This window comes from Octopus bimaculoides, chromosome 23, assembly GCF_001194135.2.
Source record: "Octopus bimaculoides isolate UCB-OBI-ISO-001 chromosome 23, ASM119413v2, whole genome shotgun sequence".
Lineage (NCBI taxonomy): Eukaryota > Metazoa > Mollusca > Cephalopoda > Octopoda > Octopodidae > Octopus > Octopus bimaculoides.
In genome coordinates, this window is record NC_069003.1 from 33,405,090 (window position 1) to 33,429,579 (window position 24,490).

The 24,490-nt window shown below is 39.2% G+C and overlaps 3 protein-coding genes across 3 annotated transcripts in view; 1 reads left to right on the top strand and 2 right to left on the bottom strand.

The window, feature by feature from the left end:
• Positions 1–7,633, bottom strand: part of LOC106875487 (tudor domain-containing protein 7) — a 28,097-nt gene extending 20,464 nt beyond the window's left edge. The window contains exons 1-8 of the mRNA XM_014923656.1: positions 7,610–7,633; positions 6,635–6,716; positions 5,186–5,291; positions 4,785–4,893; positions 3,735–4,019; positions 2,570–2,639; positions 1,749–1,799; positions 1,291–1,443 (exon numbers count right to left, since the gene is read on the bottom strand). Of these exons, the coding sequence (XP_014779142.1) occupies positions 1,291–1,443; positions 1,749–1,799; positions 2,570–2,639; positions 3,735–4,019; positions 4,785–4,893; positions 5,186–5,291; positions 6,635–6,716; positions 7,610–7,633 (880 nt within the window). The remainder of the gene's footprint in view (positions 1–1,290; positions 1,444–1,748; positions 1,800–2,569; positions 2,640–3,734; positions 4,020–4,784; positions 4,894–5,185; positions 5,292–6,634; positions 6,717–7,609) is intronic.
• Positions 7,634–20,364: 12,731 nt separating this feature from the next.
• On the bottom strand, positions 20,365–21,936 carry LOC106875489 (uncharacterized). Its single transcript, XM_014923659.2, has one exon. It carries the CDS (start codon positions 21,924–21,926, stop codon positions 20,625–20,627), a length of 1,302 nt encoding a protein of 433 aa, XP_014779145.2. The 5' UTR covers positions 21,927–21,936; the 3' UTR covers positions 20,365–20,624.
• A 1,017-nt stretch (positions 21,937–22,953) lies between these two features.
• Positions 22,954–24,490, top strand: part of LOC106875490 (uncharacterized) — a 4,887-nt gene continuing 3,350 nt past the window's right edge. Inside the window, exon 1 of the mRNA XM_014923660.2 lies at positions 22,954–23,406. The gene's annotated coding sequence lies outside the window, so the exon portion shown is untranslated. The remainder of the gene's footprint in view (positions 23,407–24,490) is intronic.

Consider the following 24,490-nt stretch of genomic DNA (forward strand, 5'->3'; position numbering starts at 1 on the left):
TTTCGTGCGGGTGACACGTAAAAGCACCCACTACACTCTCTGAGTGGTTGGCGTTAGGAAGGGCATCCAGCTGTAGAAACTCTGCCAAATTAGATTGGAGCCTGGTGTTGCCATCCGGTTTCACCAGTCCTCAGTCAAATCGTCCAACCCATGCTAGCATGGAAAGCGGACGTTAAACGATGATGATGATGATGATGATGTATTTATATATTGTTGTTATTATGCAAAAGTGTTGTAAGTCCAAAATGTTACTTTTTCAGAAAACGAAAAAACAGTTTCCTCATTCCATAGCAAAACCGTTGTACTACACTTTGACCAAGTTTTGATATCTTGACATCTGAAACAGCTGGAAATACAATAGTTTGACCAAAAGAACTGGTTATTGCAAGCAAATTTGGCCATACGACAGTTTAACATAATAGCAATGTGATATAGATATATATATATATATATATATATATATATATACACACACACACAAACAAAAAACAAGGGTGTTTTAAGGCAACAATTAACCATGTTGCCCTATCATCCACATCTCTAACTAATCCCCTTGTCCTCATTACCTCCTCCATCATCTATAGCCGTGTCTTCCTTAGTCTTCTCTTTCTTCTATAGTATCATTCTTCCCATCTACTCACTTCCATCCTTCCTCAGCACGTGACACGACCCCCTAATCCCATTTCTTTTCACAACATCCATCACAGTCTCAACTCCCATCATCCCCTGCAATTCAAGAACGGAGCATGCAAGCTGGTCATCCACCTGATCAGCTAAGTATAGCAGCCAGATATGCCGCATATCACACACTAGCATTTTGATAATGGGTTCCTACACTATGTTTGAAAGACAGGATTGTCACAACTGGTAAACATCTGATTATAAATGCCTAGCCTGGAACGAAACAGCAACTGCAACAACAACAGCAGCAGCAGCAGCAGCGGTCTGTTGAAGAGGTCTGATGTGATGTGGAAAAGAGAAATGATAGTTTTAACAGTGAGCAATGAAAAGTTTTCACACGTAGGTACTGGGGTCATGCAATTGGCATCCATGATTGTGGCATGTAAAAGCACCCATTACACTCTCAGAGTGACTGGCATTAGGAAGGGCATCCAGCTGTAGAAACCATGTAAATCAGACTGGAGTTTGGTGCAGCCCTTCAGCTTACCGGCTCTGGTCAAACTGTCCAACCCATGCTACCATGGCCGACAACATTAAATGAGGATTGATGAGGTTACAATCAATGTCCGAATCTTGTTGAGAAGGGAAAGAAAAATTAGGTTGACTAACCACTACTTTCATAAACCTCGTTTTTGATTTGTATAGAGGCGGTGAATCCATTTTCAACAGGTAATGACTGTATTGCAAAAGATAAGGAATTCTTCGACACAAACTCTACAAGACATTCGGTGTACTGTTTGCCATCCAATACTGACGAGGAAACTGGAAATAAAAACAAAATAAACGTTAAAATAAACATTATAAATAAACATTATTTATCCTACATTATATCAGTACAACTTGATGCAACGTAAGCCCCTAAAAACAGTCAAAATCATGGTACCTGCTACTGGGTCATATTTGACAGCTATAGTTCTTAGCTTTACACACACAATCACACGTGAAGAAGTACGACTTAATGACAGCCACACATGTCTGTGTGTGCGTATATATATATTGTGTATGTACATAGATTATTATTATGTGTATGCAAGCATGCGTGTACCTGTAATTACCTGTAAACTTACCTTTATTTGATCTTGGTGTATGCTCATGCCTTCCTTTCATAAAATCTGGTGCTGGCCAACACAAAACAAAATAAAACATTTAGATAAAGACTATAAATCGCATTTTAAATATTGTACATTAAAATATCTCAGGAGGGTCGTTAGTGTATGCCCCCCTACCATCCATCTTCTCTGCCCACTATTCTCAGGAGAGTCATGGAGGTAGAATCCTCGGACACCTTCTCCATAGGGCTCTGTCAGAAGCAACCATTATTAGACTTTCCTGCTGGATTCCCAAAGATGACCAACTGAGATTATGGATATCATCCAAGCATCTCGTTTTTGGTCTGTTAAGTTGCTGGCCAGTTGGCAAGAATCCACCTTGTGATTCTTTCCTGCAGCATTCTAATCTTATGTCTGGAGGATCAGAGCTGTGACCCCCTCCAATGCAGAGAAGAAAGGGCTCGTCCTGGAGAGACTCCCTGGTCTGCAAGTTATGCACCCTGTCAAGTCATGCTACTCCAGAGATCCTTCAACAAGGATTACTGTATATTCTATATTAAAATCATTTCATTAAAACATCCACCACTGCCAGGAACAATGTGGCCCGATGCCACCCCACCACCCAAAAGAAACAAAGTAACCACTGTGTTCTTTTTATTTTTAAAATTGGTAAAGCGTTTCAAGGGAAACTTGGCTATTATTTCTAGCAGGTTGAAATGAGAACAAAGATACACCCTCATCATAATGTATGTGTACATGTGTATGCATGCATACATGTGTGTGTGCCTGTATGTATGTATGTATATGTATGTACACAGTATGTTCAAATGACTACTAACCTGGAGTATTGTTCTTCTGTTTCTGGAATCGAGGGGCCAGAGGAAATGTATTCATTGAGCCATAAGGTACCTGCTGATTAACAAAAGGAAACAACACATTAGGATGGATGGAGATCATCATCATCATAATTTAACATCCGTTTTCCCATGCTGGCATGGGTTGTACGGTTTAACTGAGGTCTGGAGAGCCAGGGGGCTGCACCAGGCTCCAATCTGATCTAGCAATGTTTCTACAGCTGGATGCCCTTCCTAATGCCAACCACTCCAAGAGTGTAGTGGGTGCTTTTTACGAGCCACCAGCACGGGAGCCAGTCAGGGGGTACTGGCATCAGCCACATTCGAATGGTGCTTTTTACATGCCACCGGCACAGGAGCCAGTCAGGTGGACCTGGCATATATATATATATATATATATACATATGTAGTGCCACGCACTGGGACTGAACACAGAACCATGTGGTTGGGAAGCAAGCTTCTTACCACACAGCCTTATATGTGTATATGTATATATATATGTGATAATTAAATGATATATTATGCACTTCATTGTGTTTTGTTATGCACATGAAACCAGTCTGTAATGCAAAAAAAGGTTGGGTAGGAGGTGTGATGGTTTAAAACAGTGGTTCTCAACTGTGTCCATATGATCCTCTCTGGGGGTTCCCCATGAACAAAATAGTAAATTGGGTACCCACAGTAATAATTTAAGGGCCCATGAAAAAAAATCTTGCTTTTAGATGTATTTGTTGCAAGAAACAGCTAAACTTTTTTTCTCTGATGTTTTCACATAGGTCAGCCTACACAAGTAGCACTTTTGAAAGAAGTTTCTATAAAACTAGTTTTTAAGCATCGAATGGCTATGAGGGGGCAGCCAGAATAAAATAGTAATCAAAGGGGTCCATAGATAGAAAATGATTAAGAACCAGTGGTTTAAAAAAAAAAAAAGAAGATTAACCCTTTAGCATTCAAACTGGCCATATCTGATCGAAATAGTTAACCCGTTTCATGTTGAAACTGGCCAGATCTGGCATCTCACCTCAACCCTACAATGTCATTCTAAAAACACACAATCACATCAAAACAACATAAATAAACAAACATTACATTTGACGGAATAACTTGAATACTAAACATTTAAAACAAAACAAGAAAAAAACAAAAGTACCTCATTACTGGATATATCTTTGACTGCTTTCTCAAACACACGATTGCTCTTCGATACGGACATCATCACAGATTTTGTCTCATGCTTATTGCAATTTGCATTAATATCTCCCATCTCAACTGATCTTTTCACATCACCCCAGCAGTTTACCTGCTGTCCACGACCTGAACTGTCGACTGTCACTCGCACATTTGGGTATCGCTTTCGGTTATCTTCGTATCTATTGTATCTGCAAGTGGAGTTCTGAAGATTTTCATTGGCAAAGAGAGGACGCCGCCGATTAGGCTAAAATAGACAGAAAAGGAAAAGAAAGGGAATAATAATAATAATAATAATAATGATAACAATAATTTTTAAAATTATTTATGTCTTTATTGTCCCCAGGGGGCTAAACATAGAGGGGACAAACAAGGACAGACAAAGGCATTAAAATGATTACATCAACCCCAGTGCGTAACTGGTACTTATTTAATTGAACCCGAAAGGATGAAAGGCAAAGTTGACCTCGGCAGAATTTGAACTTAGAACATAAATAATAATGATGATTATGATGATGATGGTGGTGATAGTTTCAAATTTTGGCACAAGGCCAGCAATTTCTGGGGAAGGGATAAGTTCATTACATCGACCCCAGTACCTAACTGGTACTTATTTTTATTTTTCATTCCCTTTGAAATTACTCTCATTCGTGGTTTGGGCTTTAACTGCCCTTTCCAGCATGTAAGGTGTCCTGTTAAAGGTCACCTCTTTTGTGTATAAAAACGTACACTAATTTATATATATATATATATATATATATATATATACATATATATATAGTGTGTGGGCTGAATGCTATCCAGGGCATTAGTTTTTCACCAATCACAAAACTATCCATTGAGATTCCATGAGGTTTATGTTTTAAATATTTTTCAAGACTAAATTCTCTTTCTACAACAATTCATTATCACTCTCTCTCTCTCTCTCTCTCTCCCTCTCTCTCTCTCACACACACACACACACACACACACACACACAAATGTAAACAATATAGTCCATAAGAATACATACAACTGGTTTTGATTTTCGAGCTGATACGGACTTCTGTCTGTTGATGAGCTTCTGTAGGTGATATGTGGAATCGGTACAGACTGCACGATAAATCTTTGTACCACGATAACTGGAAAACAGAAGATCACAGATCAGTGATAGGACATACACATATATATACACATGGGGACAGGGTGTATAACAAAGAGATAGAAATGCCATAATATAGCAGACCTAGATGACAGATCTGCTGAGGAAATATGCTGGAAAATATGGTATGTATGTAAAAAATTACAAAAAAGGACAGGTAGGTCATAGCTAGAACATCTTTTATTGTCAGAGTTCTTTGATCAGGGCTGACCAGGGGGATATGGCAAAAAACCAACAACAAACATTGAAAACAATGAGTTCATGAAACTTACTTTGCTAAGTAGACAGTATCTGGAATGTTGGCCATAAGTTCGTCGAGGCTCTTATAGCCATACTGTGCATATTGTATGTTTTCTTTTGTCAAACTTCTGTAGTGGTCTAAATAGTGAAAAAACAAAGGTAAAACATTGACAAAAATGTAATGAAAAATCATGAAGCAAAATGGAGGTTCAGTTTTGTGTGTGTGTGTGTGTGTGTGTGTGTTAGTGAATGGATGGATTCTTTCTTTTTTTTTGTTTCAGTCATTTGACTGCAGCCATGCTGGAGCACCGCGTCTGTGAGCTTAGTACTTATTCTATCGGTCTCTGTCTCTTTTGCCGAGCTGCTAAGTTACAGAGATGTAAACACACCAACATCAGCTGTCTAAGCAATGGTGGGGGAACAAACACAGGCACACAAACATATACATATATACGACGGGCTTCTTTCAGTTTCTGTCTACCAAATCCACTGACAAGGCTTTGGTCGGCCCGAAGCTATAGTAGAAGACACCTGCCCAAGGTGCTACGCAGTGGAACTGAACCTAGAACCATGTGGTTGGTAAGCAAACTACTTACCACACAGCCACTCCTACACCTGTATATATATATATATATATATATATATATATATATATAGTGAGCTCTTGTGTTTGTAGCAGGTGAGGGCTTCAGTTGTGTCACCGATAACTGAAGAGACAGGGGGAGATAACAATTGTTTCCTTAGTATGTATAGTGATTGTATGTCTGTGTGGTTGAAGGAGATTAAGTTGTTATATCATCACTGAAGAAAGTTTCTGAAATCCGTTTATGAAAGCAGGACAAGGTGTCAGATGTCACACGAGGATTATATGTCTGTTTGTCTAGACGGTTAAGGAAGAGTGACAGTCTGCAATGTGTTGTTGCTAGCAGTAACAAGTTGATAGTGAAGTGAGACTCCAAACCATAAAATTGATCACCGAAACAATTGATAAGAAAATATACAAATTTATAAAACAGGGTCAATTACTGAAACAGGGAACATTAACTGGCACTCTGTCGGTTATTCCTTTAAGAGTGCTCCAGTTGATCCAATCAACGGAACAACCTCATCATCATCATCATTTAATGTCCGTTTTCCATGCTGGCATGGGTTGGGCAGTTTGACTTAGGTTTGGAAGGCCAGCAGTTGCACCAGGCTCCAATCTGATCTGGTGCAGCCGCTGACTCTCCAGAGCTCTGACAAACCATCCAACCCATGCCAGCATGGAAAACGGACATCAAACGACGATGATAAAGTAGGTGAGCACTCCACAGACACGCATAACCTTAACATAGTTCTCGGGGAGATTCAGCATGGCACACAGGATGGACAATAAAGCGCTAGGAATTTTGGTATGAAGCCCTCACCTTCTAACCAAAGTCTCAGCCACCACCACAGTCTTACCTCGATGATAATACCTTAAAAAAAAAAAAACAATTTACCTTCAAAATTGGAAGCCTCCACTCCATTCTTAGCACTCTGTAAGACTGCACGGATATTTATTTTTAGTTTATCCATTTTGGACTGAAAACAAGAACAGAAAAAAACAAAACCAAATTATATCAATCAAATTGGGAGGAAGCAGGTATATTAATTAAAATGCATTAATTGTAAAGTTTATGAGAGTTAGTTCCAATCTTTGGTAATGTCAGATATGTGAACTCCAGTTACATAGCTTAAAACTACAAGATCACACCATTTCCTCTGATCCAAAATGAACAGGCCTTGCCTTTATAGCAGAAAAGATTATTAGGCCAGTGTTTGAAGCATAAACTAACATGAAATTTTGATGGAAGGTTTAAATCAAGTCACTTAGAAACAGGAAGATTGTATCATAGAACAACAGGAAGCTTCAGTTGGGTTGGGACCAAAAGGGTTTTAAAAAAATAGACAGTGTATAAAAGGGGACAGACACTGTAATAACAAGGGACCCTCAATGAGGTCACTCAAGCTGCCAGAAATAGCACCCTAGATTTCCCTCAAATCCTCTTCCCCCTCTCCATTACAGGCATGGTTGTGTGGTACGAAGTTTGCTTCCAAACCACATGGTCCCAGGTTCAGTCCCACTTAGTGGTTTGGCAAAAAAAGATTGACAGAATAAGTACCAGGCTTCAAAAAGTAAAAATAAAAAATAAAAAGTACTGAGGTCGATTCATTTAACTAAAAATTCTACAAGGTGGTGCTCCAGCATGACCGCAAAAGATAAGATATTCAATTCTGTAGTCTTGAGTGGGGAAAAATCTCATGGAGGTTCTTGCTAGAATGTTCATGGCTGACTAAAGCAGGATGATTCTTGCTAAATTATTTAAGGGCCACCATAGGACCAAAACAAACAAAAACAAAAATATTCCAGGCATTTTTACTCAGAAATCAGTAATAATAGTATTTGATGGAGTCAGGTGGGAATATCAGCTTACCTGCCTACCTATAGAGTTATTCATGTCAACGAAGAGAGCTTTTTTTTTTTTTTATGAATCAAATACAAACTGAAGTACCATAGAGGAAACCAATAGGAAAAAAAAATAACAACCATTGCCACCACCATCACTCACTCCTCCTCCTCCTCCTCCACCACCACCTTCCTTGCTGACTTCTCTTCTCTCTCCACATACAATCCTTTAGTTTTCCACCCTCACCTCCCACCACAATCTATTTTCCTTTCTCTTCCTATTCCTCATTCATTCTTTCTATATTTCTCTTCATTCCAGCCACCACCAATTCTTCCTCCTCCTCCCTCTCTTTTCTTCCCAATCAACCATTCCTTATCTTTCCTTGCTCACACTAACTTCCTTTTCTCTTTCTCTCTCTCTGTGTCTGTCTGTCTGTCTGGCTTCACCTCTCTCTTTGCTTTCTAGCTGTGTGTGTTTGTATGTGTTAATTCTCACCTACCACACAACACAGGTGAGTTAAATTGAGCATAGTGATTTTCTCCTATATCACTCACTCTCTTTCTCTCTCTCTCGCACACACAGAGTCGAAGGGCTATTTGGCTATTTTCCTATCATTAACAGAGCCCACTCACCCTCACCCTAACATCACCCACTTCACTAACCTCACAGTGACCTCTCTAAGGTCAGTACATATTGTTCAGCCAACAGCTACAAATAGTAGACAGTTTAAGAAGGAAGATTTTGGCTATGACACACAGTAGGTCAAATGTTGTTGTTGTTGTTGAGTAACACTCCACTTGAGTGTGGCAGAGTAGGTCAAATATTGTTGTTGAGTAAAGCTACTTGAGTGTGGCAGAGCAGATCAAATCTTGTTGAGTAACACTACTTGAGTATGATAAAAGGTCAAATATTGTTGTTATTGAGTTATATCACACCTGAGTGAGGCAGAGTAGATCAAATGTTACTGTTGAGTAACACTCTTCTTGAGTGTGGCAGGATAGGCCAAAATTGTTGTTGAGTAACACTGAGTGACAGAGTAGGCCAAATACTGTTGTATAATACTCCACTCCAGTGTAGCTGCATGCACATTTGCAATGTTTTTCCCAGTTCTGCTGGTTGTGGATCTCCCAGAATATTCATCACTATCGACATTTTTTCAATCATCTTGGAAATGTCTGAACCACTCGTCCACCTGTGTGCGGCTCATATACTCCTTTCCATACTCTTTCTGCAACTTTGCGTCAGCCTCTGAGCAGGTATATCGCCATGACAACTTTCTCTATCATTGCCAATGCGTCGATCACACGCTACACATCTTCCGTCCAAGCACTGCTATAAACAGCGGAATTAAGCTAGAATAATTAAAACATAGCGCGCATGCACAGCAGAGTCCAAGGTCAATCTGTGCTAAACAGCTTCACTCAGCATGCTTTAGCTTCGTTACTATGGCAACAATCCGGATACTTATTGATCAGACCTTGTATACTTATTAATGATACAAACTGACGTGTTGTTGATTCAATCGACAATATGTAACCTAACAACCCATTTGTGGTATTGTACCTGGACAGAGGAAACCATTAATAGTATAGTGTGTGTGTGTGTGTGTGTGTGTGTGTGTGTGTGTGTGAGAGAGAGAAGGGTGATGTGTTCAGTTAGATGAAACTCGTTAATTACCTATCTCTTCTCGTAAAAGGGCTTATTTCACCAAAGTTTTTTATTTTGCCTGAAAGGAGGTGTTTCCAGAGAGGATTACCAGTCAAGTACAGAGTACAGACACTGGAGGAAACGGTGTTAATAGACAAAGCGAGAGTGGAATGAACAAAAAAAAAACAAATACATGGACGGTACAATCAATACAGAATAATATAAACATGCACAAACACATATACATATGAGAGAGAGAAATACTGTATAAAATATAGGACACACAGACACACACATTCTTTTTTATTCTTTTCTTTTCTTTGTTTCAGTATTTAAAGATTGTAATGCCAGCCCCAAATCTGGGATAATTGGCACTCTGTTGGTTAAAACAGACAAGGGTTCCAGTTGATCCAATTAAAGGAACAGCTTGTTTGTGAAATTAACATGCAAGTGGTTGAGCACTCCACAGACATGTGTACCCTTAATGTAATTCTCAGGGAGATTCAGTGTGACAAGGCTGGTCCTTTGAATTACAGGTAGAACTCATTTTTGCCAGCCAAGTGGACTGGAGCAATGTGAAATGAAGTGTCTTGCTGAAGAGACAAAACACACTGCCAGGAATGGAACTCACAGTTTGGAAGGAGAGAGAAGAGGAGTAGCAAGATATGGATAGTGGAGGTAGGGGCAAGGAACATTTCATATGCACAGGTCAAGTGATTTCCATTCAATTGCAGGCATTGTACTTTACAGTAAGAGATGATGAGAAGGGAAGAAAAGTAAATAGCAAATGGGGATGTACATTACTCCACCATTTAATGAGAACTTCACTAAACTTACAGGTAAGGTCTCCTGCAGCACCTGTATTTTCAGTCAACACAGCCCTCTGTCGACTCCTTCATCAGATGTAACATCTCAGTCTCATCATTCACCATCTTGTCTTACATATTTCTCAGTTTCCCTCTTTTGCAGGTACCATCTATTTTGAGCACCAGGCACTTGCTTATGTAGCAGTCATCCTCCTGCAACATATGTCCCTACCACCACAGCCTCCGCTCTTACACAACACATTCAACTCCCCAGTTTCTCTTGCAAATGCATTCATCCAGCAAAGAATGCTTGCCTCATTTCTTTCTAGTTTCCAACAGGTTTAATGCATACAAATCTAGGAGGAGGGGGATGATGATGATGATGATGATGAGCCACTGACAACAACTGGGAGCTTGTAAGGGACATCCTGTAGTGAGCCACAGACCAAAAATCTGTAGGCAGCATGGCACCAGCTAGACAGATGGTGGAAGGGTATAAGTAGAGCCATAAAAGGCAAAAGACAGGCCTGGAAAAAAGTGGATGAAAGGGAAGTGAAAGGTTTGCCAATGTTCAGTGATAAGAGAATCAGAAATGTGAGGTTGTCTGGCGATACATGAAGGCATTTCAGGATGTGGATATGGAATGATAGCAGTGCATTGCCCTGATTTCCAATGATGAGTGATGAGAATGTATATGAGAGAGGTGGGGGGGGGGAGAGTTTAGGCAAAGTAGACTGACTAAAGAGGGGGAGTTGCCACTGAAGTTGATAGCTGTGCAGGTCAAATACTTTTTTAAGGCTATGAAAGACAAGGGAAGTGGTTGGACTCTCAGCCAAACGCTAAGCACTTGCACAGTGAATGGGGTTGGGTAAGGAGGTGCTCTATTCCAATGACTGGTGTAGCAGTATCATCATCATCATCACCATCATTTAGTACAAGTGCAAAGGGGGTGTAGTAGAAGGCAGCAACTGCAGAGATATCAAACGGATGGGCCAAGTTATGTAACAGAGTTTATTGTTCAACTGATTAGGAAGAGAGTTTAGATAAGATACAGGCTCTTGTGCTAAGATGGAGCACCACTAACGCTCCCTCCCCCCACTGAAACTACAGCCACTATAGATGTACCTGTAGATTATCCGGCATCGTTGGGACCTGGAGAGTGCTAGATTAGTGATTTTGCCAGATTATTGATTATCAATTGTTTCTTTGACTTAGTAAAGAAACGGAGTAACTGGTCTTTCTGTTGCTTTTTTTTTTTGTCGTAAACCATTGAAGATCCAATATTGTATAATTCACAAAATCTTTTCACAGACAAACCACTGTCAAGTTTTTTCAACAGTTCAACTTTTTCTTTTATAGACAATTTATGGAGTTTACACTTTACGCTATGAGAAGCACTTCCTTAATGCACTGGAAGAATGATTGGGGCTAAAAGTGGAAAAGATATAATAATAAATGAAAAAGAAAAAAAAACACTGGAAAGGCCTGCCTTTGTTTACAAATAATGCAAGCATGTTTATGCAGCAAGCAGTGTCAACAAATTGTAGCAGCTAGTTCGTACAGCAACCCGGGAAATTTGAAATTTTTCTAGCCAAAATTAGTGCGGGATCACAGGTTGCTGGATTAGTGGCAGTCTACTGTATCAAAAAAAAAAAAAAATCCCTAGATTGCTTCTGTTACATCTGCTGGCAATAAAGACATCCTCTCTCCAAAAAGAAGGACCAATTATATGAGGTTTATGAGGTTCATGCACAAAGTGCAATGTTACATAGTAGCAAAACATGGCACTGAATGTAGCAGTTGTGTGACAATTGGAAAGAAATGAAGCAAGACTGCTCGAGAGCAGTGGCTCTCAACCAGGGTCCGTATGCCCCACCCCCCTCACCCATCACTGTCTTTTCTACATTTTGAACTGTGGGTGTCTGAGTTTGTCCTTCACCACTGATTGACAACCCTGGTATGTTTATATTTCTGTAACTTAGCAGTTCAGCAAGAGGCCAATAAAAAGTAATAAGTACGAGGGGGGGGAGCATTCATTCAACGAAAGGTTCTCCAAGGCAGTGCCCCAGCATGGCCAATCTAATGAATGAAACAAGGTGTGTGTTTGTGTGTGTGTACACATATTCACATACACACCTACATATATTCACATACACACACTTACACAATCACACATACACCTACACATAATCACACACACATCTAGACAAACATATACACACACACCTATACATACACACAGATACCCATCTATACATTCATATACACACACCTTTACATACATTCACATACATCTATACCAACATATACACACACATCTATACCTACATATACACACACATCTATACCTACATATACACACACATCTATACATATACACACTCATCTATACATACATATATACACAAACATCTATACATACATACACACACACATACATTCAGGGGTTTATATTCTGAATGTGTAGAGTGAACACCGCATTCCCACCTGAGATGGTAAATTTCTCCCTATAATTATTATTCCGGATTAATTGAGGATATAGTTGTATTATGTACACAAATAGGTTAAACTTTCTATTTATGGCAAAGTGTTGTAGCTTAAGGCTGGTGTCACATTTTGCGATGGCAACCAGCAGCAGCAGCAGAAACCATAACTTGTAAATATCCCATACTTTTTTAATGTCATTTTCACGTTTAAATGCATAGGCACATTCAGGTCCATTTTCACATGTTTAAATGCATAGACACAATGCCATAGCACCAACAACTTGTTGAACTGTTGTGCACTCTTAGCAATTAAATAAAACTGTACTGTCTAGGTTCATCTGTCAATCTACTATGTGTGTTGGTGTGCGTGTGTCAGCATTTAACGTCCATTTTCCTTGCCAGTATGGGTTGCATGGTGACAGCTGCTAGCAAGGCCAGAAGCCACACCAGGTTTCCAGCAAGGAAAAGTGGACGTTTACAGATAATGTGTATGTGACACATATACACACACACACACACATATATATATAAGGGTGTGCTGAAAAGTTCCTGGCTTTAAGGGTATTGTGAAAGTCCCAGTTGGAGGCCTTAGTTCTTTTACAGGGCTTAGAAAAACTGAAGGACTGCTGCTGCAATAAGTGTGTGAATCTGAAAGAAGGAATATGTTGAATAAAATCATAATTAACTGAACCTCCTTTATTTTCTTTCACCCAAAGACTATCAGATGTCCCTATACACGTTTCCATTCGTATCTTCATTATATTCGTCCCTTAAATTTGGCCCTGAATTAAAAATTTTTTTTTTTTTTTATTAATTATATCGTCTTCCTTGTCTAGGAAGCCTTACAAATTGTCCCTTCCAATCTCTAAGATATCACTCAACAACCGCTCGGGTCTATTTGTTGTTTATGAGCCTTGCAACATACCCGACCCAGCTATACTTTGTGCTATTATAGGTCATTCAATCAATGAACACATCGTTCACTCCACTCTGCTTTCGAATTAACTCGTTGTTCGATCCGATCTCACACTGACGTTCCTACCATTGGTCTTTTCATGTTATAACCGGATGTTTTTCTTCCTCGCTTGTGTAAGACAACAAATAGGACGGCGCTATTTAAGAAATTAGTACAAAGGATCGTGATGAGCTGGGTTTAATTGAGGCAAACTGTGCATGGCCTTTCTGGGCCAAACGCTCATGTGCTGTTGTTTAACCCGAGGCCATCCTTTGCGAAGAACAATGATCAAAAGTACTCAATATCATCATTTTGTGAATATTATCTATTGAATGTACAGCTTTTTTTTTTCTTCTTCCTTCAAGGAAGTAGAGTGACTTGGGGGAGATTTGGTTGTTATATCTAGCATTAGCTCAAGTGTTTGTCTTGTGTACAGTGTGGTGTGTAAATACAACCAATTCATGTATGGTTCATGCTGCAGCAGTTTACAGCCACAAGGTTCTAATTTAACTATCCAAATGTTCCGACCACTTAAATTACTACATTCAAAGATGTCACACACAGAGACACGAAATTAGTAAAATAAGTAAAAAACAAAACCAAAAATACACGTTGTGACTAAATTGAGATGTGTATGTATGTATGTACATATATATATATATACCCACACACACCTTATATGTAGTATGTAACTAACCAGTGCACGCAAAATACTTGTTTAAAAGGAAACACTATATACAAGACATCGCATGTGTGTGACACGCACAATAATTCGACCAAAACATTATAGAAAACATGTTACAAAATGTTATCGATTTTTAAATTACGAACAAGGCCACAAATTTAGGGGAGGTGTACAGTGGAAATCGACCTCCGTACTCTATGACTGGTGTAAATGGACAGCGAATAAAAATACAACGCCATCAAGTGTGTGTGTCGCTCTTGAGTCCATCCACAGATTAGAGTCAGAGAACGGAAGACATGGTACCACACAGAGACTTGCTTCGAGGAGAAATGCGATAGACGCAAACATTTATCTCGGAGGCGATGAACACATACACACGGTTTCGAACAGGAGACCAAATATATAAAATACTTGTTTAGAAGACCCATTCAGAGACATATTTGTTTTGTAGAGAAACTACAAAGGCATACAGTTGTTATGAAGCAAAATGACACGGACAAAATAATTCTGTAGAAGATAAACGACATATATCAAACATGCACTTGTTTAGAAGACGAAATAGACACGCAGATATATTTCATTAGGAGAGAGCTGGAAAGACGTACATTTGTTATGAAGCGAAACCACATAGACACACACAAACATTTCTTTAGAAGAGAAATCACAGACATACATACACGTAGATACAAACAAAATATTTTAAGTCGCAAAGAATTCCAACATCGTATTACGTTTACAAATGACATTAAATATACGTATAGAGACACACGTACATACACGTACGTATATATATATATATATATATATCGATACACAGACGTGTACACACATATATAGGTATGTGTATGTTGCGTGTGTGTTATTTACCGTGCAAAGCTGGTTGAATGCTGAGTTCTCTGGCGGTGGTAAATCGCTATATGCCAACCATTGATCACTTTCTGTTCAGGAAGCTTCAAAGAATTGTAAATAACACTAGAGAGCTCGTGCAAGGGAGATAACTCGAGATCCATGTCCTCTAAATATACGCATTTTACTTTAATCACGCGATTACATTCGTATCTACTTATGTGTATATATATATATATACACACATACATCCTGAGACAAACGTAGATATAAATATATATATATGTGTGTATATGTCAACTGTTGTCGCCCATCCCATTTTGAAATGACAATAAGTCTTTCTGTCTCTTTTCCTTCCTCTTTCAATAATTATCTCTTCCCTCTAGCTGGTTAAACACTGGAATTAAAAAAATATGCTTTGTTTAAAAATATTCAAAATATGTCAGCAGTATACATAAACATTTGCGTCAGTATGGCTATTGATGCCTCTCGTTTGCAAATGTTTTCGTATTACGGCGACGAAAAGGAAAAAGACCGTTTTCACGTTAATTGAGCTTAACTGCGCAATTAATGGAATATATATATAGAGAGAAATTTATGTATGTTTATATATATATAGAGAGAGAGAGACTGTACAGGTTTGAAAATGTGTCGTCAACTGGTATACGGCTTTTGAGAGTAACAGGTGATAGATATTAACATCCCAATTCAGTCATCCTTTCAGTTTCCCAATGACAAGAGGCAGGATTGAAACTTGGAATGCACTGAGCCAGAACAAATACCATCTCATTTAACCAGACCAAATATACTCTACAAGGCATCACTGGTTCACCAGTTCAACTAATCTACCACTTTGGAATGGTAAACTAAAACTAAACTTTATGGCTCAACCTTGAAGAAATGAAAGACAAAGTTCATTCAGTAACAGTTGAACTCAGGGCTCAAACGGCCAGAATAGTATAATAAGGCAGCAGTTCCTAGCATTTTTTGCACCACAGATTGGTTTCATGCAAGAGAATTATTCCACAGACTGGGGAAGCTCACACATTGCAAAACACAATGAAGTACAAAATATTTAATTTAATTTTTACATATATAATTGTGGAGGGAATCTGTAGAAGGGGTAGACTGAGGAGGACGTGGGATGAAGTTGTGAAATATGACCTTCGAGTGTTGAGTCCCATGAAGGCAATGACAAGTCGCCAAGACATCTGGCGACTTGCTGCGCTTGGGAAGACACATCAATCTAAGTGAAATCATGGTCATGGCCAGTGTCAGTGACGTGTGAAAGGCAACCATGCCAGGGACACATAAGAGAAACCCAGTGGCTGTTGCTGAGTGGTTGGCATTAGGAAGGATATCCAGCTGTAGAAGTCAAGCCCAAAAAGACTGGAGTCTGGTGCAGCTCTCCACCTTACCAGCTCCAGTCAAACTAATTCATACCAGCATGGAGAACAAGCATTAAAGGATGATGATGATGGTGATGAATCCTTTCTATTATAGGCACAAGGCCTGAAACTTTTGGGGAAGGGGGTTAATCAATAACCCCCCCCCAGTCCCCAATTGGTGCTTATTTCATTGACCTTAAAAGAATGAAATGCAAAGTCAACCACAGTGGCATTTGAACTCAGAACATAAAGACAGACAAAATGCTGCAAAGCATTTTACCCAGCATGCTAACATTTCTGCCCATGCCAGTTTAATTTAATTCGTCATTAGTCGAAAGACACCTCTTGTTAATGTCTGTTATTTACATTTGTATTTGTGTACCATTTCTCTGTTTCTTTTTCCGTCCTTGTTTTTGTATACATTCGCTGTTTTCTTCCAAGGAATCTAGTGCTCTTAGCTTAGTTTTTTCCTTGGGGCTGGCCAGATTGGAGAAATCTCGAGTATAACCAGCCGAAATTGCAATGATAATCTGGAACTCAACTGAGGAAAGAAAACTCCAAATGACTCGTCCTTGTTTTTTCTTGTCCCGTTTTTGTATCATCCGTCTGGATGTTTTGTGCCTTTCACCTGTTACTTCTGCTTCACTGCTGCTCACTTTTCAGCCTGCAAACACCCATACCACTTTATCTGCTACTACTTTCCCCTAGTGTCCATTCTCCTCTCAAAGAAATCTTATTTTTGTTCCACTCCTTTACTTTTGTCTGCCACTTTCCTCATTTAATCTTTGTATTGGTATATACACTCCATCTATATAAGTATATACAGAAATGAAGGGATGTGTGCGTGTGTATGTATATGTGTATATATACATATATGTATGCGTGTATATATAGATACAAATATATAAAGCACACGTGTGTGTATGTATGTGTACGTATGCATGCGCGCCTAACCCTCTTGACCGGTTGGTGTCTATCCAACCGTAGCTAAGCCTAGATAGTTTAAAACAATAGTTGTCCAATTAGATGAGAGGAATTAGCAGTATAAACAGATTAATCAACAGAATACATTGTCTGCAAGTCGATGGATACTGCATATTCTCCTCCATTTTCTCATTGCTATATAAATTTAGGGTAAAATAACCCCCCTTTTACCCGCACCCACATATTACACTTGGTATAACACTAGTGTAACAATAATTGGGTACCCTCCCAGCAGTATATTGGATAGATACTATCCCTTAGTGGGTTGAATCCTCAACCCCTAACTCTCTTGGAGTATATATATATATATATATATATATATATATATATATATATAGATATATATATTTCATACATACGTATATATATACATATATACAAATAATCAGACTGGAGCCTGGTGTTGCCATCCGGTTTCACCAGTCCTCAGTCAAATCGTCCAACCCATGCTAGCATGGAAAGCGGACGTTAAACGATGATGATGATGATGATGATGATCTATGTGTGTGTGTGTGTGTGTATTACACAATGGGCTTCTTCCAGTTTCTGTCTACCAAATCTATTCCCAAGGCTTTGGTCAGCCCAAGGTTGTTGTAGAATACACTTGCCCCAGCTGTCACACATTGGGATGGAACCCAAGACCACATGGTTAGTGTGTGGTGAGGATTGATAAATAAAAGTGTAGAATTTTGCAGGTGCAAGTGTGGCTGTGTGGTTAAGGAGCTTGTTTCCTAACCATATTGTCTTGAGTTTAATCCCATTGTGTGACAGCTTGGGCAAGTGTACTCTACTACAGCCTTGCACTGACCAAAGCCTCATGAGTGGATTCAGTAGACAGAAACTGAAAGAAGCCCATTGTACAAATATTATGTATGTTCTTTTCGATTTTTAATCATTTAAATTCTTCCTCTGAAGAAGGAGCTTGTTTCCAACAAAGATACAAAGCTCCATCTTTGGAATGTAAATAATGAAAACAATGTCAGATTTTAAACCTGAGAAAAGTCTTGCAGAGTCTTACTGTTCCACTTACAGATTGTATTTGCAACATGCGAATCAGTCAGTTGATTTTTTTTTCTGAAAATCCAAGCTTATCCAGACTGACAGGCATTTACTTACAAAATGAAGTGCGCCAATTATCATTGGTTTAAATGTAAATTAGTAATCCAGATATAGAAGCTAGAGGTTTCGAAACAGCTCTCCACAGTTATCGTCTTTCTCTTTGATTTAAAAAGCGATATTCACATCAGCAGGACAGCTGACCTCTGTGATGGTACTTACCTTCTCTTGTCTGTCCCCAAAAACAATATCTGACCTGTTATGCTTACACTTGACAGATGTTTTGATGGGAATGTTACACAAGCATTCCTTGTGCTGGTATTTATGTATGTATTCAATAACAAGGGGGTTCTCTATATTTATTCCAGGGCAGTTTTTTTTTTTACCAAATGGCATTGTATATTGTTTTTGCAACTATGTCATGTCACATAGGGAAGTAGTTAGTACCTTGATGACATTTTTAGGCAGCTGCTAATCACATGTATGATGTCTTCCACAGAGATATGACATAATCTATATTTGTGGCTGCATCTTGGAATTCCAAGGGCTTCCTTGTCCTTATCTATGTGTACGACTGTGTGTGTCTGTGTGTATCCTTGTCTTGACATCATGCGATGGTTGTAGGCAAGCATAGCCATCATACAAGTGGTGTTGGTTATCCTTCATCTCTCACAACAAACATGTCTGGCCATGAGGAAATATTATTATCTTGTATGGAAACAGATGAGGGTTAGCAACAGGAAGGGCATCCACCCCATAGAAAATCTATCCTCAACAAATTCTGTCTAACCAATGTGAGCATGGAGATGTTGATGTTAAAGCAATGGTGATATATGATGAATCTTATATGGATGTACACACTTTGCATGTTCTTCACCTTATATCACAAAATCTCTAATATTTAGATTGATTGATAAGGACTAAGATATAAGGAATCTATCTTTTAAAGCTGTATATGGCTATGGTACGTCCAAAGTTTGCATCACCAGTTTGCAACTCCTATCTTGTTCAGCTTATCAATCTTCTGGAAACTGTTAAGGAATGTGCAACTAGATGAATAGTCTCCAAGTCTAATCTTTAAAATGTCTTTGGGGATGTCTTCATAGTAAATATGACAGAGTCTGCAACATTTACTTTGAATGGAACTGAAGTTAGCAATCTTAAAAAAAGTCCATATGCTAATTTTTAATTCCCTCAAGCACAAACAATGATTTCAACCGTTTGGCAATTAAACTGTCCATATCCGGCCCAAATATTCTACCTCCTTTGTGTTCCAACTGGTCAGATCCAGCCACTCACACCTACTTAACAATATCATTCTGAAAATAAACAATCACAATGTCAAAATCTCAAAGCTGTGAGATAATGCATGACGAACTCAAAAGAATGAATAAATATGCATTACATTCGACAGAATCATCTGAGTGCTAAAGGGTTAATTACCCAACAGTTCTCTGTTATAATAAAGAACAGCAGAACAGCATGGTTAATTTCTGGAAGTTCAATTCACATCCGAAACCAGTTAATTTTACCTCACTTTTTTTAACACTGTTGAAAATGGTTGAGATCGCTTACCTCCAATCCCAGACTGGGGAAGTAGGATTGAAACAAAATAATTTTATTTGGCACAAAGTTGCCATAATACTATATGAGGTATTAACTGAAGACAGAAAAACTACATTATTTACAACAGATGGATTGGTGTCCTCACCTTGTTTGTTGTTATCACAACATTTCGGCTGATGTACTCTCCAGCCTCCATTAGTCAAATAAAGGGTTGGGTTCGGAATTCCACCTGATGAAGGCTGGAGAGTACATCAGCCGAAACGTTGAGATAACAAACAGGGTCAGGACACCTATCTGCCCATTGTAAATAATGTACATAATACCTCATTTTAAAAATACAGGAAAGAAAAACTATACACGTAGTAGAAATATAAATACATTGTATATTATACAATTTTTGTTGTTTCTATTAAATGCGTTCGTTCTGGTGAAAAACTTGTTTTTACATTTAGAGATATTTACAAAGTTTGTACACACATCAAAATATATACAACTTAATTTGAACAAATCAACATATATACATCAACTTGATTTATATATATATATCAACTTAATTTGTACAACTAAGTATACGAAGAATGAACAGATGCAAACGAAAATCACACACATAGAGGAAAACGTCCTTAATTGTCGTTATATCTGGTGGACGGCATGACACCATAGGCAAGATCAGTCCGTACCTGCCATCGAAGAGAATGTCTCGGTTTTTGTGAGGGTATCACATAATTATTGGGCACGAAAGTTTTCCGTGGACGGCTTCCAATGACGTCGTGTTTGGCAATTTTCTCTTTAATGCTCCACCGAAGGGCGTTGTGATTATTTTCACCGGGAGGCTTGTGCATGTTCCAGTAGTTCTGAAATTCGTGGAACCTGCTCACGGGGTCTGTCTTTCTGTTTTTCTTCAGCCTCGGCGGTGTTGGAGTAACTATAATTGAGGACCTGAACCGGCTATCACAAGAACTTTGGGATCTCTGACAGAATTGGCCGTCTCTGTTTGTTATCTCTCTCAGACGATTCTGGTACTCAGCAGGGTCAACGATACTGCTACAGCAACTGCCACAGATACTACTTGTGGTACTGATACTACACACAGACTCACTTTTGTCGATATAACGTTTACCATCGGGGCCTTTGCGGGAGACCTTCCTCTTGGTAACATGAGTGTTTAGCAGTGGAGGTTTTCCGGTGTCGATTTGTGATGGTTTGGGGACGGATTCTTGTGATGAGAGGGAGGAGGAAGATGACGAAGGTGCAATATGACGAGTCCAAACGTTTTCTTTGTTCTTGGGTTTATCAAAACTATTTACCTGGTTTGGCTGCGGAACGTTTGTTCTGGCGAAAGTTCGAAGGAGATTCTCCTGTTTTTCATGTTCCGTTTCCGATCGATTAGTCAGTGGCTGTTGAGTGTGTGTGTATTGATGGCTAAGTGTCATTTCCGAGTGACCATCCACCTTATTGGCACTGTTGAACAATTGGGAACTTTCAGCTGTGTTCTGGGGCCGATTGTGAGAAACGGTAACAGACGACGGGTCCATGGAATTAACAGAACGACGATCGCCTGTATGAGGCAGACACGACTTATCGTCAACGTTCTTGGCAGTTCGTGATGTAAACGATGGAGAAGTTATAGAAATGGGTTCTGGAGGAGACGATGGAGACATTTTCAAACAAGTGTCAGTTATGTTGTTGAAAGAAGACGAAATCGAAGTGGATTTATCAACATTACGAAGAGAACTTGAGGTTATTTTTTTCACCAAATTCTTAAGTTCTTTTTGAAATTGACATAAACTACTTTGGTTGATATCTTTGATGCCATACCGAAAGAGTTCCTTTCTTATTTCTTCTTCTGTAAAATCCAACCGTGACTTACTGACATCGGAAGCCATATTTGTGTTATGATTAGTGACGCCCTCTACAGGTGCCATCGAGAAAATAATTCCTGAGCAACTACAGGGGAGATAACTATAACCATATTTATTTTTTTTCTTTGATGAATGAGTTGCAGGATTGTTCAGTTGGGCTGTGAGCTTGCAGAACCGTTAGTGTGTCGAACAAAATGCTTAGTAGCATGTCTTCCGACTTTACGTTCTGAGTTTTAATTCCGCAAAGGGATCTAGTCGGTTTGGCTGCCAGCATTTCAATAATAAAGGTTTACCGAAAGTTTTAAAATTTGGCACAATAATCTGGTAATTTTGTTTTATGTAAATAAATGCTTGTGTTAATTTATCCAAAAAATCTTATTTAGCTGTTATTTTTAGCACACAACATAACCACCTCAATGCCCAATGACAAAAAGAAATGAACAAACAAACATTCAGGCATTCAATATGTAATTAATGCAAATGCGATAAACAACACGTTATATGCGATAAGCACATTACAATTTTTGACAGAATGGTTTGGAAGAATTAGATGAAAGGTCTCCGGTACTAAAGTGCTTGTTTCACTTTTTCCAGAAAAATGTTTTTGAAAAGTTATAGAGGTTTAAAAGTTTCATAATTTTCACCCAATCCGGAAACAAGATTTGGAAATTGTCCTTTTGTGCGTGGCAGCACGTCTTGTCAACAGTAAACAAAGCAAATAAATTGGGGTTGGGGTATTGAAATTAATAAAAAAATTAAAAAATTCCTACATCGTAATCTCCGATATCGAATACAGGATTCTGAAAAAATAAATAAAAAATTACGGAGATGTACTTGCATAGCAAGTGACCTGATCTGAGATGGTGTGCTGGAACGAAAACAATTGCAGCGTGGAAGGTGTTTATAAGTCAATTAAAATAACACACAAAAACCGTTAGATTCACTTCAACATTTAAATTTAATTTGTCAAAATATTTTCGTCGCTTTGAGACCGCGACCTGATCACTGACAAAATTCTGTGCTTGGTTCAAAAGTTATAGGGGGTACTCTTCTTGAATAGTACCGTTATAGGATGGGGTGTGTGGGGATTCCGAAGAAATACCGTTTTCTGTCTACAAAAAAGTGATTTAGAATGAATATATCTTAAATGTTGTGTGAGAAAAGAAATATATTCGGCAATTATAAGAGGGAGATAACTAGTCCACAACTTGTGGTTACCCGTTACCATCAACACCGCCGATTTCCAGTGGGTTTTGGTGGAAGTCAAACGTCACGTACTTCGCGGCACAAATTACACCAATCTACGACTGTAGTCCACTCATGCACAGTATCTTATCGCAACATATCGCGTAATCATAAACGACCAAAACGATAGACCCACATTTCCCCATCTATAGCGTCACCACGTGTAGTGAGGCCACATGGTGAATTACAATTTTCGCAAGTGTACAACCACTGAAGAATATTGTCTCTTGATTCGACTAATTGAGTGGTATTCTAAGATTCCTCCAAGATTGATTCCCGTTTGAGGACATATTTCAGTGTAAGTAAAGAATGAGAATCTAGTTGTCTCCCTCTTAATTTTTATTTACTTTTCTTATCCATGAATTTTTTTGAGGATGACCAAAAAACTATTGGATTCTGCCAGAATCGTGGTGTTCTGCCAACTACTGTGATATATCCACAATGTCGGGGTGAATGCGTGTATAGAAAGGACCAACATTTCTGGCGATCTAGAAGGAGTTATACTGTCGCTAAATCTAAAAAAACTGCAGCAGTGTTGGTTTTTCTGTATCGGACTTTCAAGGTTCTTGTCTTCATAATACACACATTCATCATCATCATCATCATCATTGTCGTTTGACGTCCGTTTTCCATGCTGGCATGGGTTGGACGGTTTGACTGAGGACTGGCAAGCCAGAAGGCTGCACCAGGCTCCAATCAGATCTGGCAATGTTTCTACAGCTAGATGCCCTTTCTAACGCCAACCGCTCCGAGAGTAGTGGGTACTTTTTGCGTGCCACCGGCACAGAAGCCAGTCATGTGGCCCTGGCATCGATCACGTGCTTTTTACGTACTACCGGCACGGGAGCCAGTCAAGAGGCACTGGCATCGACCACGTTCGGATGGTGCATTTTACATGCCACCGGCACTGGAGCCAGTCGGGGGGGGGGGGCACTGGCCACAGCTACGATTTTGGTTTTACTTGACTTAACAGGTCTTCTCAAGCATATCATATCGCCCGACGTATCAAAGGCCGGACATGCAACACTAGCATCGACCATGTCTGCGATCTCACTTTAGTTGCCAGGTCTCCTCAATCACAGCATATCTCCAAAGGCCTTGGTCTCCTGCCATTGCCTCAATGAAGCCCAGCGTTCGAAGGTCGTGCTTCACCACTTCATCCCATGTTTTCCTGGGTCTACCTCTTCTACAGGTTCCTTCCACAGTTAGGGTGTGGCACTTCTTCACACAGTTCTCATCCACACGGAGCTCATGCCCATACCAGCGTAGTCGTCTCCCTTGCACACCACATCTGATGCTTCTTATGTCCAACTTTTCTCTCAGGGCACTCACACTCTGTCATGTATCCACACTGACATTACACATCCAGCAGAGGTAGGAGC